At 45.6% G+C, this 17,755-nt stretch overlaps 1 protein-coding gene across 10 annotated transcripts in view; it reads left to right on the top strand.

Moving 5' to 3' along the window:
* Positions 1 to 11,328: 11,328 nt before the first annotated feature.
* LOC118366773 (target of Nesh-SH3) overlaps positions 11,329 to 17,755 on the top strand; it is a 63,797-nt gene continuing 57,370 nt past the window's right edge. For all 10 annotated transcript variants that reach the window (XM_052493232.1, XM_052493228.1, XM_052493230.1 and 7 more), the window contains exon 1: positions 11,329 to 11,848. In XM_052493232.1, the coding sequence (XP_052349192.1) occupies positions 11,761 to 11,848 (88 nt within the window). In that variant the 5' untranslated portion in view covers positions 11,329 to 11,760. The remainder of the gene's footprint in view (positions 11,849 to 17,755) is intronic.

Below are 17,755 nucleotides of genomic sequence, written 5' to 3'. Positions count from 1 at the left end.
TGAGAGATGAGAGAGGGATGAGAGAGGAATGAGAGAGGATGAGAGAGGAAAGAGAGGGATGAGAGAGGTATGAGAGAGAGATGAGAGAGATGAGAGAGGGAGAGAGAGGAATGAGAGAGTGAGAGAGGAATGAGAGAGGATGAGAGAGGAAAGAGTGATGAGAGAGGAATGAGAGAGGAATGAGAGAGTGATGAGAGAGGAATAGAGAGGAATGAGAGAGAGGATGAGAGAGGAATGAGAGAGAAATGAGAGAGGAATGAGAGAGGATGAGAGGGAATGAGAAGAGAATGAGAGAGGATAGAGAGAGGAATAGAGAGGAATAGAGAGAGGAATGAGAGAGGGATAGAGAAGAGAAAGAGAGGGATGAGAGAGGTATGAGAGAGATTAGAGGAATGAGAGAGAGGATGAGAGAGGAATGAGAGAGGAATGAGAGTGATGAGAGAGGAAAGAGAGAGGGATGAGAGAGGGATGAGAGAGGGATGAGAGAGGTATGAGAGAGAGATAGAGAGGATAGAGAGAGTATGAGAGAGATGAGAGAGGGATGAGAGAGGAATGAGAGAGAGGATGAGAGGAAAAAGAGAGGGATGAGAGGTATGAGAGAGAGATGAGAGAGGATGAGAGAGGTATGAGGAGAGATGAGAGGGATAGAGAGAGGAATGAGAGAGGGATAGAGGTATGCGAGAGAGAGATGAGAGATGAAGAGAGACGAATAGAGAGAGGAATGAAGAGTGATGAGAGGAAAGAGAGGGATGAGAAGAGAGGGATGAGAGAAGGTATGAGAGAGAGATGAGAGGGATAGAGAGGGATGAGAGAGGTATGAGAGAGATGAGAGAGATGAGAGAGGAAATGAGAGAGGATGAGAGAGGATGAGAGAGAGGGAGGGAGAGAGGTATGAGAGAGATGAGAGAGATGAGAGAGGGAGGAGAGAGATGAGAGAGGGATGAGAGAGGAATAGAGAGGGATGAGAGAGGTATGAGAGAGAGATGAGAGAGATGAGAGACGAATGAGAGCAATGAGAGAGTGATGAGAGAGTGATGAGAGAGGAAAAGAGAGAGGATGAGAGAGGGATGATAGAGGGATGAGAGAGGAGGTAGAGAGAGAGGATGAGAGAGGATGAGAGAGGGGTATAGAGAGAGATGAGAGAGATAGAGAGAGGAATGAGAGATGATGAGAGAGAAAAGAGAGGGATGAGAGAGGTATGAGAGAGAGATGAGAGAGATGAGAGAGAGGATGAGAGAGGAATAGAGAGTGATGAGAGAGTAATGAGAGAGGATGAGAGAGAAAGAGAGAGTGATGAGAGAGGAATGAGAGAGGAATGAGAGAGTGATGAGAGAGGAATGAGAGAGGAATGAGAGAGGATGAGAGAGGAAAGAGAGAGGGATGAGAGAGTGATGAAAGAGGTATGAGAGAGAGAGAGAGAGGATGAGAGAGGAAAGAGAGAGATGAGAGAGGAAAGAGAGTGATGAGAGAGGAATGAGAGAGGAATGAGAGAGAGTGATAGAGAGAGAATGAGAGAGGATGAGAGAGAGAGAGAGGGATGAGAGAGGGATGAGAGAGGTAGAGAGAGAGAGATGAGAGAGATGAGAGGGATGAGAAGGAATGAGAGAGGAATGAGAGAGGAATGAGAAGTTGTGAGAGAGAATGAGAGAGAGGAATGAGAGAGGATGAGGAGGAAAAGAGAGAGGAGAGAGAGGTATGAGAGAGAGATGAGAGAGGGATGAGAGAGGAATGAGAGAGTGATGAGAGAGGAATGAGAGATGAGCGAATGAGAGAGGATGAGAAGAGGAAAGAGAGAAGTGATGAGAGAGGAATGAGAGAGGAATGAGAGAGGAATGAGAGAGTGATGAGAGAGGAATGAGAGAGAGATGAGAGAGTAAAGAGAGAGTGATGAGAGAGGAATGAGAGAGAATGAGAGAGGAATGAGAGAGAGAGATGAAGAGAGTATGAGAGAGTGATGAGAGAGAATGAGAGAGGAATGAGAGAGGAATGAGAGAGTGATGAGAGAGGAATGAGAGGGGAATGAGAGAGAATAGAGAGAGGATGAGAGAGAGAAAGAGAGAGGGATGAGAGAGGGATGAGAGAGGCAAGAGAGAGAGATGAGAGAGATGAGAGAGGGATGAGAGAGGAATAGAGAGAATGAAGAGGAATGAGAGAAGTGATAGAGAGAATGAGAGAGGAATGAGAGAGGAGAGAGAGAGGAAAAGAGAGGATGAGAGAGAGTAGAGAGAGGGATGAGAGAGGTATGAGAGAGAGATGAGAGAGAGAGAGAGGAATGAGAGAGAGATGAGAGAAGGAAGTGATGAGAGAGGAATAGAAGAGAGGAATGAGAGAGTGATGAGAGAGGGAATGAGAGAGGATGAGAGAGGAAAAGAGAGGGATGAGAGAGGATAAGAGAGGTATGAGAGAGAGATAGAGAGAGATGAGAGAGGGATGAGAGAGGAATGAGAGAGGAATGAGAGAGGAATGAGAGAGTTATGAGAGAGAATGAGAGAGGAAAGAGAGAGGGATGAGAGAGGTATGAGAGAGAGAGAGAAGGATGAGAGAGGAATAGAGAGTGATGAGAGAGGAATGAGAGACGAATGAGAGAGATGAGAGAGGAAAGAGAGTGATAGAGAGAATGAGAGAGGAATGAGAGGAATGAGAGAGAGAGGATGAGAGAGGAAAGAGAGAGGGATGAGAGAGGGATGAGAGAGGTAAGAGAAGAGATGAGAGAGATGAGAGAGGGATGAGAGAGGAATAGAGAGGAATGAGAGAGGAATGAGAGAGTGATGAGAGAGAGAATGAGAGAGGAATGAGAGAGAAGGATGAGAGGAAAGAGAGGGATGAGAGAGGTATGAGAGAGGGATGAGAGAGGTATGAGAGAGAGATGAGAGAGATGAGAGATGATGAGAGAGGAATGAGAGAGAGATGAGAGAGAAAGAGAGTGATGAGAGAGGAATGAGAGAGAGGAATGAGAGAGTGATGAGAGAGGAATGAGAGAGAGGATGAGAGAGGAAAGAGAGAGGGAGAGAGAGGGATGAGAGAGAGGTATGAGAGAGAGATGAGAGAGATGAGAGAGGGATGAGAGAAGAAGAGAGAGGAATGAGAGAGAATGAGAGAGAGAATGAGAGAGGATGAGGGGAAAGAGAGAGGGATGAGAGAGGTATGAGAGAGAGATGAGAGAAGGATGAGAGAGGAATGAGAGAAGTGATGAGAGAGAATGAGAGACGAATGAGAGAGGATGAGAGAAGGAAAGAGAGAATGAGAGAGGAAGAGAAGAGAATGAGAGAGGGAATGAGAGAGTGATCTGAGAGGAATGAGAGAGATGAGAGAGTAAAGAGAGGAATGAGAGAGGATGAGAGAGGAAAGAGAGAGGCATGAGAGAGGATGAGAGAGGTAAGAGAGAGAGAGAGAGATGAGAGAGGGACAGAGAGGAATGAGAGAGGAATGAGAGAGGAATGAGAGAGTGATGAGAGAGGAATGAGAGAGGAATGAGAGAGAAATGAGAGAGGATGAGAGAGGAAAGAGAGAGGGATGAGAGAGGTATGAGAGAGATGAGAGGAATGAGAGAGGAATGAGAGAGTGAGAGAGGAAGAGAGAGGGATGAGAGAGGGATGAGAGAGGTATGAGAGATGAGAGGATGAGAGAGGATGAGAGAGGTATAGAGAGAGATAGAGAGATGAAGAGAGGATGAGAGAGGAATGAGAGAGGATTAGAGGAAAGAGAGGGATAGAGAGGGATGAGAGAGATGAGAGAGATGAGAGAGGGATAGAGAGTTATGAGAGAGAATGAGAGAGGAATGAGAGAGGATGAGGAGGAAAAGAGAGGGATAGAGAGAGGTATAGAGAGATATGAGAGAGGGATGAGAGAGGAATGAGAGTGATAGAGAGGAATGAGAGACGAATGAGAGAGGATGAGAGAGGAAAGAGAGAGTGATGAGAGAGGAATGAGAGAGGAATGAGAGAGGATGAGAGAGAAAGAGAGAGGGATGAGAGAGGGATGAGAGAGGTAAGAGAGAGAGATGAGAGAGATGAGAGAGGGATGAGAGAGGAATAGAGAGGAATGAGAGAGGAATGAGAGAGGATGAGAGAGGAAAGAGAGAGGGATGAGAGAGGTATGAGAGAGATGAGAGGAATGAGAGAGGGAATGAGAGAGGAATGAGAGAGTGATGAGAGAGGAAAGAGAGAGAGGGATGAGAGAGGATGAGAGAGGTATGAGAGAGATGAGAGGATGAGAGAGGGATGAGAGAGGTAAGAGAGATGAGAGAGGATGAGAGAGGAATGAGAGAGGATTAGAGAGGAGAGAGAGAGGATGAGAGAGGGATGAGAGACACTATGAGAGAGTGATGAGAGAGGGATGAGAGAGGAATGAGAGGATGAGGGTATGAGAGAGATGAGAGATGAGAGACGAATGAGAGAGGAATGAGAGAGAGTGATGAGAGAGGGATGAGAGAGGGATGAGAGAGGTATGAGAGAGAGATGAGAGGGATGAGAGGGATGAGAGAGGTATGAAGAGATGAGAGAGATGAGAGAGGGATGAGAGAGGAATGAGAGAGGATGAGAGAGGAAAGAGAGAGGGATGAGAGAGGTATGAGAGAGATGAGAGAGATGAGAGAGGGATGAGAGAGTTATGAGAGAGATGAGAGAGATGAGAGAGGGATGAGAGAGGAATGAGAGAGGATGAGAGAGGGAAGAGAGAGGGATGAGAGAGGTATGAGAGAGAGAGATGAGAGAGATGAGAGAGAGGATGAGAGAGGAATGAGAGAGGGATGAGAGAGGTATGCGAGAGAGATGAGAGAGATGAGAGACGAATGAGAGAGGAATGAAGTGATGAGAGAGGAAAGGAGAGGATGAGAGGGGATGAGAGGTATGAGAGAGAGAAGAGAGAGGGATGAGAGAGGGATGAGAGAGGTATGAGAGAGATGATGAGAGAGGAAGGAGAGAGGAATGAGAGAGGATGAGAGAGGAAAGAGAGATAGGGATAGAGAGATGAAGAGAGATAGAGGGATGAGAGAGATGAGAGAGGATAGATAGAGAATAGAGAGGGATTTATAAGAAGGTATGAGAGAGAGAGAGAGATGAGACAGCGAATGAGAGAGCAATGAAGTGATGAGAGAGGAAAGAGAGGAGGGATGAGAGGGGGATGATAGAGGGATGAGAGAGGTATGAGAGAGAGATAGATGAGGGATGAGAGAGGGATAAGGAGGAGTATGAGAGAGAGAGAGATGAGATGAGAGAGAATGAGAGGGAGGAAAGGGAAAAGAGATGGGATGAGAGAGGTATGAGAGAGAGATGAGATGATGAGAGAGGGATGAGAGAGGAATAGAGAGTGATGAGAGAGGAATGAGAGAGGATGAGAGAGAGGAAAGAGGTGATGAGAGAGGAAGGAAGAGAGGTGATGAGAGAGGAATGAGAGAGGAATGAGATGAAAGGAGAGGGATGAGAGAGTGATGAGAGAGGGATGAGAGAGAGATGAGAGAGGGATAGAGAGAATGAGAGAGATGAGAGAGGAAGAGAGTGATGCGAGAGGAATGAGAGAGGAATATTAGTGATGAGAAGGAATGAGAGAGGATGAGAGAGGTATGAGAAGATGAGAGATGAGAGAGGATGAGAGAAGGAATGAGAGGAATAGGAGGGTTATGAGAAGGGAATGAGAGGAGGAGGGGAGGAAAGAAGATGATGAGAGAGGTATGAGATTAATAGAGAGGGATAGAGAGAGGAATAGAGAAGTATTAGAGGAATGAGAGTGATCCAGAGAGGTATGAGAGAGAGATGAGAGGGATGAGAGGAATGAGAGAGGATGAGAGAGGAAAAGAGAGATGGATGAGAGAGGTATGAGAGAGGATGAGAGAGGTATGAGAGAGGATGATGAGAGAGATGAGAGAGAATGAGAGAGTGATGAGAGAGGAATGAGAGAGTGATGAGAGGTATGAAGATGAGAGAGGATGAGAGGAAAGAGAGTGATGAGAGAGGAATGAGAGAGGAATGAGAGAGATGAGAGAGGAAAGAAGTGAGAGTGATGAGGAATGAGAGAGGAATGAGAAGAGTGATGAGAGAGGAATAGAGAGATGAGACAGTAAGAAGTTTTAGAGAGAATAGAGAGGAATGAGAGAGGATGAGAGGTATGAGAGAGAGAGATGAGAGAGATGAGAGAGGATGAGAGAGGAATGAGAGAGTGATGAAGAGAACCATAGGATGAGAGAGGAAAGAGAGAGAGGAATGAGAGAGGAATGAAAGTGATATTAAGAGGAATGAGGATGAGAGAGGAAAGAGAGGGATGAGAGAGTGATCCATAGGTATGAGAGAGAGATAGAGAGGGATGAGAGAGGAATGAGAGAGATGAGAGAGGAAAGAGAGGAAGAGTGATGCGAGAGGAATGAGAGAGGAATGAGAGAGTGATGAGAGAGGAATGAGAGGATGAGAGAGGAAAGAGAGAGGGATGAGAGGGATGAGAGAATGAGAGAAGATGAGAGAGATGGGGGATGAGAGAGGAATGAGAGGAATGAGAGAGAGGAATGAGAGAGGAAAGAGAGAGGGATGAGAGAGGATGATGGGGAGGAAAAGAGAGAGTGATGAGAGAGGTATGAGAGAGAGATGAGAGATGAGGGATGAGAGAGGAATGAGAGAGTGATGAGAGAGGAATGAGAGAGTGAGAGAGGTATGAGAGAGATGATAGAGGATATTTGAGACGAATGAAGAGAGGGATAGAAGGAAAGAGTAGAGATAGAGAGATGAGGATGAGAAGGAATGAGATAGAATGAGTAGAGGAATGAGAGAGAGATGAGAGAGGAATGAGAAGAGATAGAGAAGGAATGAGATAGGTGATGAGAGAGATAGAATGAGAAGAGGAATAGAGAGAGGAATGAGGGAATGAAAGAGAGATGAGAGAGGAATAGAGAGTAGAGATGAGAGAATAGAGAGAATAGAGAGAGGAATGAGAATGATAGAGATGAGAATAGAGAGAGAGATGAGAAGAATAGAATGAGAGGAATGAGAGGAATGAGAGAGATGAGAGAGTGGAGAATAGGAGAGGAATGAGATGAGAGAGATAGAGAAGGATGAGAGAGATAGAGAAGATGAGAGAGGAATGAGAGAGAGATAGAGAGATGAGAGAGAGGGATAGAGAGAGGGATAGAGGAGAAATGAGAGGATGAGATGAGGATGAGAGAGAGTATGAGAGAGATAGAGAGGGAGGTTGAGAGAGGATAGAAGAGAGGGAATGAGAGAGGAGATGAGAGGGATGAGAGAGGGATTAGAAGAGATGAGAAATGAGAAGGATGAGAAGGAATGAGAGAGTGATGAGAGAGGAATGAGAGAGGAATGAGAGAGGATGCGAGAGGGAAAGAGAGAGGGTTGAGAGAGGAATGAGAGAGGAATGAAGAGGAATGAGAGAGGGATGATGAGAGAATGAGGATATGAGAGAGAGAGATGAGAGAGATGAGAGAGAATAAGAGAGGAGGAATGAGAGTGGCGAAGATATAGGAATATATAAGGATGAGAGAGAGAGGAAGAGAGAGGAATGAGAGAGGAATGAGAGAGGATGAGAGAGGAAAGAAGAGAGAGTGATGAGAGAGAGGAATGAGAGAGGATGAGAGAGGAATGAGAGGTTAGAGAGGAAAGAGAGGAATGAGAAGGAATGAGAGAGGAATGAGAGAGAGATGAGAGAGGGATAGAGAGGAATAAGAGAGAGGAATAAGAGTGAGGAAGAGAGAGGAATGAGAGAGTGATGAGAGAGGAAAGAGAGAGGGGAGAGAGGAGATGAGAGGAATGAGAGGAAAGAGAGAGTGATGAGAGAGAGATGAATGAGAGAGGATGAGAGAGGAATGAGAGAGGGTTGAGAGAGGAAAGAGAGGGAGGAATGAGGGATGAGAATGAGAGAGAGAGATGAGAGAGGGATGAGAGAGGGATGAGAGAGGAAAGAGAGTGATGAATAGAGAGAGGAATGAGAGGTATGAGAGAGAGATGGGGGATGAGAGAGAATGAGAGAGAGATGAGAGAGGGAAACACTAGTGATGAGAGAGTGATGAGAGAGGAATGAGAGAGGAATGAGAGACAGAAGGGGATGAGGGGAGGAAGAGAGGGATGATTGAGGACCATTATTTAGAGATGAGGAGACGAATGAGGAATGAGAAGTGATGAGAAGGAAAGAGAGAGGGATAGAGAGAGGGGATGAGAGAGGTATGATAGAGATAGGAGGATGAGAGAGGTATGAGAGAGGGATGAGAGAGGGATAGAGAGGTATAGAGAGGAATAGAGAGAGTGACGAGAGAAGGAATAGAGAGGAATGAGAGAGGGGATGAGAGAGGAAAGAGAGGGTTGAAGAATGAAGTGATAGAGAGAGGGATGAAGGAGTATGAGAGAGAGATGAGAGAGGGTGAGAGAGGGTGAGAGAAGAGAGAGAGAGATTAGAGATGAGAGAGAGGGATGAGAGAGGAAAGAGAGAGTGATGAGAGAGGAATAAGAGAGGAATGAGAGAGGAATGAGAGAGTGATGAGAGAGGAAAGAGAGAGGGATGAGAGAGGGATGAGAGAGGTATGAGACAGAGATGAGAGAGATGAGAGAGGGATGAGAGAGGAATAAGAGAGGACTGAGAGAGTGACGAGAGAGGAATGAGAGAGGAATGAGAGAGGATGAGAGAGGAAAGAGAGAGGGTTGAGAGAGGAATGAGAGAGGAATGAGAGAGGAATGAGAGAGGAATGAGAGAGGGATGAGAGAGGAATGAGAGAGGAATGAAAGAGACGAGAGAGGAAAAGAGAGGGATGAGAGAGGTATGAGAGAGAGATGAGAGAGGATTAGAGAGAGGAATGAGAGAGGAATGAGAGAGTGACGATAAAGGAATGAGAGAGGAATGAGAGAGGAATGAGAGAGGATGAGGGAGGAAAGAGAGAGGAATGAGAGAGGAATGAGAGAGTGATGAGAGAGTGATGAGAGAGGAATGAGAGAGGAATGAGAGAGGGATGAGAGAGGAATGAGAGAGTGACGAGAGAGGAATGAGAGAGGAATGTTTGAGGAATGAGAGAGTGATGAGAGAGGAATGAGAGAGGAATGAGAGGGAATGAGAGAGGATGAGAGAGGGATGAGAGAGGAATGAGAGAGGATGAGAGAGGAAAGAGAGAGGAAAGAGAGAGGGTTGAGAGAGGTATGAGAGAGAGATGAGAGAGGAATGAGAGAGGGATGAGAGAGGAATGAGAGAGTGATGAGAGAGGAATGAGAGAGGAATGAGAGAGTGATGAGAGAGGAATGAGAGAGGAATGAGAGAGGATGAGAGAGGAATGAGAGAGGAATGAGAGAGGAATGAGAGAGGAATGAGAGAGGATGAGAGAGGAATGAGAGGAGGGATGAGAGAGTGAGAGAGGGATGAGAGAGGAATGAGGAGAGGAATGAGAGAGGAATGAGAGAGTGAAGAGAGAGAGAATGAGAGAGGATGAAAGAGGAAAGGAGATGAGAGAGAGGTATAAGAGAGAGATGAGAGGGATGAGAGACTAATGAGAGGAATGAGAGAGGTATGAGAGAGTGATGAGAGAGGAATGAGAGAGGAATGAGAGAGGATGAGAGAGGAAAAGAGAGAGGGATGAGAGATGAGAGAGAGATGAGAGAGATGAGAGAGGGATGAGAGAGGAATGAGAATGAGAGAGGTATGAGAGAGATGAGAGAGGGATGAGAGAGGAATGAGAGAGGAATGAGAGAGGGAGATGATGAGAGAGATGAATGAGAGAGGAATGAGAGACGAATGAGAGAGGATGAGAGAGGAAAGAGAGAGGGGTGAGAGAGGGATGAGAGAGATGAGAGAGGGATGAGAGAGGAATGAGAGAGAGAGAGGTATGAGAGAGAGAGAGAGAGAGATGAGAGAGGATGAGAGAGGAATGAGAGAGAGATGAGAGAGGAAAGAGAGAGTGATGAGAGAGGAATGAGAGAGGAATGAGAGAGTGATGAGAGAGGAATGAGAGAGGGATGAGAGAGGTATGAGAGAGAGATGAGAGAGATGAGAGAGGGATGAGAGAGGAATGAGAGAGGAATGAGAGAGGAATGAGAGAGTGATGAGAGAAGAATTAGAGAGGAATGAGAGAGGATGAAAGAGGAAAGAGAGAGGGATGAGAGAGGTATAAGAGAGAGATGAGAGAGGGATGAGAGACGAATGAGAGAGGAATGAGAGAGGTATGAGAGAGTGATGAGAGAGGAATGAGAGAGGAATGAGAGAGGATGAGAGAGGAAAGAGAGAGGGATGAGAGAGGTATGAGAGAGAGATGAGAGAGATGAGAGAGGGATGAGAGAGGAATGAGAGAGGGGTGAGAGAGGTATGAGAGAGATGAGAGAGGGATGAGAGAGGAATGAGAGAGGAATGAGAGAGGAATGAGAGAGTGATGAGAGAGGAATGAGAGAGGAATGAGAGACGAATGAGAGAGGATGAGAGAGGAAAGAGAGAGGGGTGAGAGAGGGATGAGAGAGATGAGAGAGGGATGAGAGAGGAATGAGAGAGGGGTGAGAGAGGTATGAGAGAGAGATGAGAGAGATGAGAGAGGGATGAGAGAGGAATGAGAGAGGGATGAGAGAGGGATGAGAGAGAGATGAGAGAGGGATGAGAGAGGAATGAGAGAGGATGAGAGAGGATGAGAGAGGGATGAGAGAGATGAGAGGGATGAGAGAGGGATGAGAGAGGGATGAGAGAGGGGTGAGAGAGGGATGAGAGAGGGATGAGAGAGAGATGAGAGTGGGATGAGAGAGAAATGAGAGAGGATGAGAGCGGGGTGAGAGAGAGATGAGAGAGGGATGAGAGAGGAAGACTCTTGAGTAGTTGGCTACTGGAACACCCCTCTTCTCATTTTTCTCCCTACCTCCATTTTTGGAAGACTCTTACATAACCTTACAACTTTGGGCTAAATTAAAAGAGAGGTAAAAAGAGTGGTAGAGTGAGGGATAGGAAAGTAAGGAAAAGAAGGAGGGAGACAAAGAAAGGAAAGGGAGAAATAGAGAATAAGTGCAATGAAAAATCAGCAAGTGCTTTCTGGATAGAAAACAGCGGAGTTGTGGACATCTTAGAAAAAAACATACAGAAAGAATGAAAGTGGGATGAGAGAGAGAGAGAGGGAGGGAGACAGAGAGAGAGAGAAAGATAGAGAAAGAGAGAGAGAGGGGGGGAGAGAGAGAGAGAGAGAGAAAGAGAGAGGGGAGGGGGAGAGAGAGAGAGAGTGTGTGTGTGGGTGTGGGTGTGACAGCAAGTAAAATAGCTCTGTTCTCTGTGGGAGAGTGAGAAAAAAGAAAGGGGGTGTGTTTGCCTCCCTGTGTCCCCTCCCTCCCTCCCTCTCTCTGTATGTATATATGCTGCAGGCTGGTCTCCCTGGATCCCAGAGCACAGCATAGAGCCCCAGAGCAACCAGCCCCTCAGCCCCAGACAGAGCCTGTCCAGTGTGCTGCACTAGTCCTGAGACCCACCAGCTCAGGGAAGTAGTCCAACCACCAGAGACAGTTCTCAGAATCACACAGACCTTGGAGAATGACTTTACTGCTCTAGTTCTACTGTTCAAGTTCAACTGTTCTAGTCGTATACCAGGCGCAGTCTGTGAGCTAGTCCGGAGCTGGTTGATATCTACACTGAAATTCTCCAGTACTGTAGTACAGTGGCACACCTTAGTCCTCCTCTTAGTCCTCCTCTTAGTCCTCCTCTTAGTCCTGAACTGAGATCCTTTAGTGGAGCACCTGAGCAGATCTACACAAGTCACGTGTATCTAGTGAGACCCACCAGCCAGTCCTTTTTACCTGAGACCTCTGCAGATCAGCTACAACCATGCAGCTTTCACACACCTTCCTCCTCTTCCTCCTCTTCATCGTTGGGATGACGCTGGCCAGCTCGTCCACGGCTCGGAGAAGCAGAGGTAGGTGACATCTGCATCACCATGATGAACCCTTACAGTTGACATCTGACCAATACAATGGTATTTGAATTGCTTGGCTTGCACTTAACTGAAGCATGCAGATACAAAACAATGGAAATGACAGGACTTTAACTGGTGAAATAGAGCGCACAGCCTGCAGTTATCCAATGTTTACCTATCACGATACAGTTAGCCACATATGATGTAAATGAAATGAAACGCATGTATACATGCAGGTGAATGAAATGTGGACACCCCATACTATAATCACATTACATTTTATGATGCTGACCGCTCAGTTTCATGTAGAATTGTTGGACCAAAATGGAGACTGGTGTTTTATCATCATCAGATAGGGCTAAATATCAACCTACAACTTGTATGGATCCTGTAGTGATTATGGGTTCATATAATATTGCCCAACATCATTTTTCTATCCTTTATTTAACTAGGCAAGTCAGTTAAGAACAAATTATTATTTACAATGACTGCCTTGGAACACCGGGTTAACTGCCGTTTTCAGGGGCAGAACGACAGATTTTTACCTCATCAGCCCGGGGATTCAATCCAGCAACCTTTCAGTTACTGGCCCAACGCTCTAACCACTAGGCTACCTGCCGCCCCATTACTGCAGTGTTGAATCTAAATCTGGAATAGGACTGTTATTGTAATGCTTACGCTGAGACTGTCCACTGAGACCATGCTCCAAAACAGTCTGTGTACTTCACACTACGTGGTTGTGGTCTATGTACACTATGATTAATGCTATGCAATTGTTGTTATAAACTGGGTGGTTTGAGCTGATTGGCTGACTGCCATGGTATAACAGATCGTATACCATGGGTATGACAAAACATTTATTTTTACTGCTCTAATTACGTTGGTAACCAGTTTATAATAGCAATAAGGCACCTCGGTGGTTTGTGATATATGACCAATATACCACGACTAAGGGCTGTATCCAGGCACTCCGCGTTGTGTCGTGCTTCAGAATAGCCCTTACCTGTGGTATATTGGCTATATACCACACCCCCTTGGGTCTTATTGCTTAATCATACTGTATGTTGGATGGTATGTGATGTGGTTGTTAATGTATCATGTGTTATTGCATTTGACCGTTATCACATGGCAGCCGAAACGTGCAGTGCTGCATATGTTGCCATGACAACCACCGGTGGCCGTTGCCTTGTCCCATATTGCCTGAAAAGCTAGTGGTTCTGTAAATGTGTGCCTAGACACATGCACTCAATTGAGAGATAAAGTTTTACTGTACATCATGTTGAAAATCCATGGACTGTCTTTAGTTGACCGGGAGCAAGGTGTTCCAAGGTGTTCACTATTCACAACTGGCCGTGTCCAAAATTGTGCTTGTGCTGGATTTTTTAAGAATCACGTGAGTTTGTCCTATTTCCTTGAAACAAGGTGGGCAGGCGAGGGTAAGAGAGGTTAACTCCTATTAATAGTGTCCAGTCTTTACAAATGAAAGTGTTTCCAGGTTACAGGTCAGTGTTGTGGCAGTTTGGTCCTTTTTGCAATGTGCCATGTTGTTGATGCACTATATATCTCTTTGTGTATGTTAGGTGTATTAAATACTGATGAAGACAGCATGGCTGTTGAAACGATTGTATTCAATTCTTGCATCTGAGCTCCTACAGTGTGCAACTCTCCTTTAATTTTTCAGTTGTATGTGCTCTTACAGCCTGAGGGATGGAGGGATGGATAAGAGAGCTAGAAAGATAGAGGGATGGATGAGAGAGTGCAAGACAGATGGAGGGATTGATGAGAGAGGGCTGGGCAGATGGAGGGATGGCTGAGAGATAGCTAGACAGATAGAGGGATGGATGAGAAAGGGCTGGACAGATGGAGGGATTGATGAGAGAGGGCTAGACAGATGGAGGGATTGATGAGAAAGGGCTGGACAGATGGAGGGATTGATGAGAAAGGGCTGGACAGATGGAGGGATTGATGAGAAAGGGCTGGACAGATGGAGGGATTGATGAGAAAGGGCTGGACAGATGGAGGGATTGATGAGAGAGGGTTGGACAGGAGGGATTGATGAGAGAGGGCTGGACAGATGGAGGGATTGATGAGAGAGGGCTGGACAGATGGAGGGATTGATGAGAGAGGGCTGGACAGATGGAGGGATTGATGAGAGAGGGCTGGACAGATGGAGGGATTGATGAGAAAGGGCTGGACAGATGGAGGGATTGATGAGAGAGGGCTAGACAGTTGGAGGGATGGCTGAGAGATAGCTAGACAGATGGAGAGAGGGCTGGATAGATGGAGGGATTGATGAGAGAGTGCAAGACAGATGGAGGGATTGATTAGAGTGCGCTAGACAGATGGGGGGATGGCTGAGAGATAGCTAGACAGATGGAGGGATGATTGGAGAGCAATGTAGGGAGACGAAGGAAGGGAGAGTTGGGAAAAGAGAAAAATATTTTTGCCACCGCAGAAAACAGCTGTAGTTGAGCCAGATGTGGGATATATAGTATGAGATCAGATGTGGGAGATATAGTATGAGATCAGGCAGACCAGTGCAGAAAGCTCTCCTCCCTGAGAACCTGGAGCATGGCTGGGCTGTGAGGTAAAGCTCTCCTCCCTGAGAACCTGGAGCATGGCTGGGCTGTGAGGTAAAGCTCTCCTCCCTGAGAACCTGGAGCATGGCTGGGCTGTGAGGTAAAGCTCTCCTCCCTGAGAACCTGGAGCATGGCTGGGCTGTGAGGTAAAGCTCTCCTCCCTGAGAACCTGGAGCATGGCTGGGCTGTGAGGTAAAGCTCTCCTCCCTGAGAACCTGGAGCATGGCTGGGCTGTGAGGTAAAGCTCTCCTCCCTGAGAACCTGGAGCATGGCTGGGCTGTGAGGTAAAGCTCTCCTCCCTGAGAACCTGGAGCATGGCTGGGCTGTGAGGTAAAGCTCTCCTCCCTGAGAACCTGGAGCATGGCTGGGCTGGCCCATGGTCAAGGGTGTGGTGCAATGGTGTAAAGCCCCCTAAAGCTTATCAAGCCCCACACCCTCCCCTGTCTGCCATTGGAGTTATGTGATACTGTAGGTGAGGCCTCTCTCTTTTTGTTCTGATGCGGAACCATTCTTCCCCAGCTCTTCACCTTCTCATTCCCAGGATGGAAACCTGAGAGCCAAACACCAGCAGAGCTACATTTTTTTATATATTTTTTATTTAACCTTTATTTGACCAGGAAGGGCTCATTGAGATTTAAAATCTCTTTTTCAAGAGATTAAAAACATTGACAGGTCAGGGAATCAGTCTCAAGTACCAATCGGGACAAGTTCTTCCCGTTTAAAAGTATTTTGTAAGGTGTTCCAAGACGATGGTGCAGAGTACATAAAAGCCCTTTTACCAAATTCAGTTCGGACATTTGGAACAGTTAGCAGGATAAAGTCCAGCGAACGAAGAGAATACCCACCACATTTCTGAACAATAAAAATGGCAAAATTAAAAGGTAGTAAACCCAAAATGGCCTTGTAAATATAAATAAAGCTTTTGTAAGAGACGAGGCACAACAGTAAATAACAGTATCATCAGCATAAAAATGAAGTTTCGCATTTTGGACATTTTTGTCTAAATCATTTATATAAATTGTGAAGAGAGGACCAAGTACAGAGCCTTGGGGCACACCATTAAAGACAGAAAATGTAACAGACATAGGCTCATCAAATTGAGTGCACTGAGTTCTATCAGACAGATAGTTAGCAAACCATGCAACTGCATGCTCTGAAAGACCTACACTCGACAATCTCTGCCTTAGTATAACATGATCAACTGTATCAAAAGCCTTAGCGAGATCAATAAAAAGTTAAACACAGTGCTGTTTTTTGTCAAGGGCTTCAGTGATATCATTTAAAACCTTCATGGCTGCTGTAATTGTGCTATGCTTCTTCCTGAAGCCTGATTGGTACATTGATAAAATAAAGTTAGTAAATAAAAACTCACAAGGGTTTCAAGTATTTTCACCAGGGGTGACAGCTTTAAGATTGGCCTATACTTATTTAAAAGAGTTGGATCTCGCCTTTTAAAAGTGGTCGGACAAATGCTGATTTCCAGATCTTTGGAATTTCATTACATTCCAGGGTTAGATTGAACAGAGATGTAAGTGGTTCAGCTATGAAATCAGCTGCCAGATTTAAAAAGCAGGGATTCAAAAGATCAGGACCTGCAGGCTTTCTCTGATCTAAGGATTTCAGGGCGTTATGTACCACCTGCACTGAGAATGGCAAAAGCTAAAAGATTGACCAGCTCTCACTGGTTCATCCACACAGGGTTGTAACAGAGACAGAGGACACTGAATCAAACAGCCTACCAGATAATACAAAGGACTCATTGAAACAATTCAGCATTTCAGTTTTGTCATATACAGCAACAGAGTCCTTCAAAACACATGACGGTAATTCATTAACATTACTGTTACCAGACATAGACATAATAGCCTTCCAAAACTTTCTAGGGTCATTCAGGTTATCAGTGGTAACAGACATAAAATATTCAGACTTGGCCTACATAAAATCAACTACAGCCACAGAGCCCCACAGTATTCAACTGAGACTAAAGTTAAAGAGCCCCACAGTCTTCTTCTAGACTAAAGTTAAAAAGCCCCACAGTCTTGAACTAGACTAGAGCCACATAGCCCCACAGTATTCAATCAGACAAGAGCCACAGAGTGCCAAAGTCTTGAACTAGACCTGAGCCACATAGCCCCACAGTATTCAACTAGATTAGAGCCACACAGCCCCTAAAACACAAAACCTGCCCAGTAGTGTGTGAATGTGTGTGTTTTATGTATTGTATGTGCATACAGTGGGATCATAGTAGTCAATGTCCCTTCAAACAGAGGAAGGAGAAGAACAAGTATAGAAGGACATGAGGGAGGAGGAATCCAAAGACTAAGAATACAAAACAAGCTGCCAAGAGGACCTAGTTTGGCAAGATTAAAATCAACAACATGACAATGATTCCAAAGCCCCCCACACACACACACACACACACACACACACACACACACACACACACACACACACACACACACACACACACACACACACACACACACACACACACACACACACACACACACACACACACACACACACACACACACACACACACAATTTGCGAGAGCACTGAGCTCAACCACTGACAGAACTAATGACCTCCTCCCTCCCCCAGAGGACCATCCATCACCGGGGATGAGCCGGGATGGCCGTTGTGAAGCCCAGTCGCCTCCAGTCAATGTTTCCGCTCAGTGTCTTCAGTCTAACGGAGACTTTATGATCCAGCCATAGAGGAACACAGTGGGATCAGAGTGGGAGGGTTTATTGTGTCTTGTCAAGTGTGCTGATGGATTGCTGGATTATCTAGTCCATTTTTGTGGTGATTCACTATCAGTATGAGGTGGAGGTTTCATCTCTTGATCAAGAAAGGATTGTATTTTAGGATTGTGTCGTTTCTCTGATATTTGTTGAAGCGTGCGAGTGGAGGAAGTTGCTGTAGTAAACCCCATGATAACATGGTGACAGGCAGAGCTCTCCTCCATAAAAACAAAACATCGAACTGATCTTCCCTCTTAGTAACCACTTGGATGGATACTGCAGCTATGTGGGACATTTGCATTGGTTATCACCTTCTAATAACATTCAGATGACATTTATGACGGAATGTATGATTTACTGATCTATTGCATAATTAAATAAGTGTACTTAGTTATAAAAGTAAAAGTGTACTTAGCTGAGACCTGGAACAGAGGATGAAGCACACTGCACACACTGTGTCCCTGGCACAACATGTGGACTACATTTTATCAGATGAAGAGCCAATTAGCTTTCTCAATGTTTTTATCTAAACATTTCACATGACGTTTCTCTCATACCTGTGTAGTAACATATATGGTAACAC

The sequence above is a fragment of the Oncorhynchus keta genome, chromosome 34 (genome assembly GCF_023373465.1).
Source record: "Oncorhynchus keta strain PuntledgeMale-10-30-2019 chromosome 34, Oket_V2, whole genome shotgun sequence".
NCBI lineage: Eukaryota > Metazoa > Chordata > Actinopteri > Salmoniformes > Salmonidae > Oncorhynchus > Oncorhynchus keta.
The sequence above is the reverse complement of the archived record's forward strand: the minus strand, read 5'-3'. Positions and strand labels throughout refer to the sequence as shown.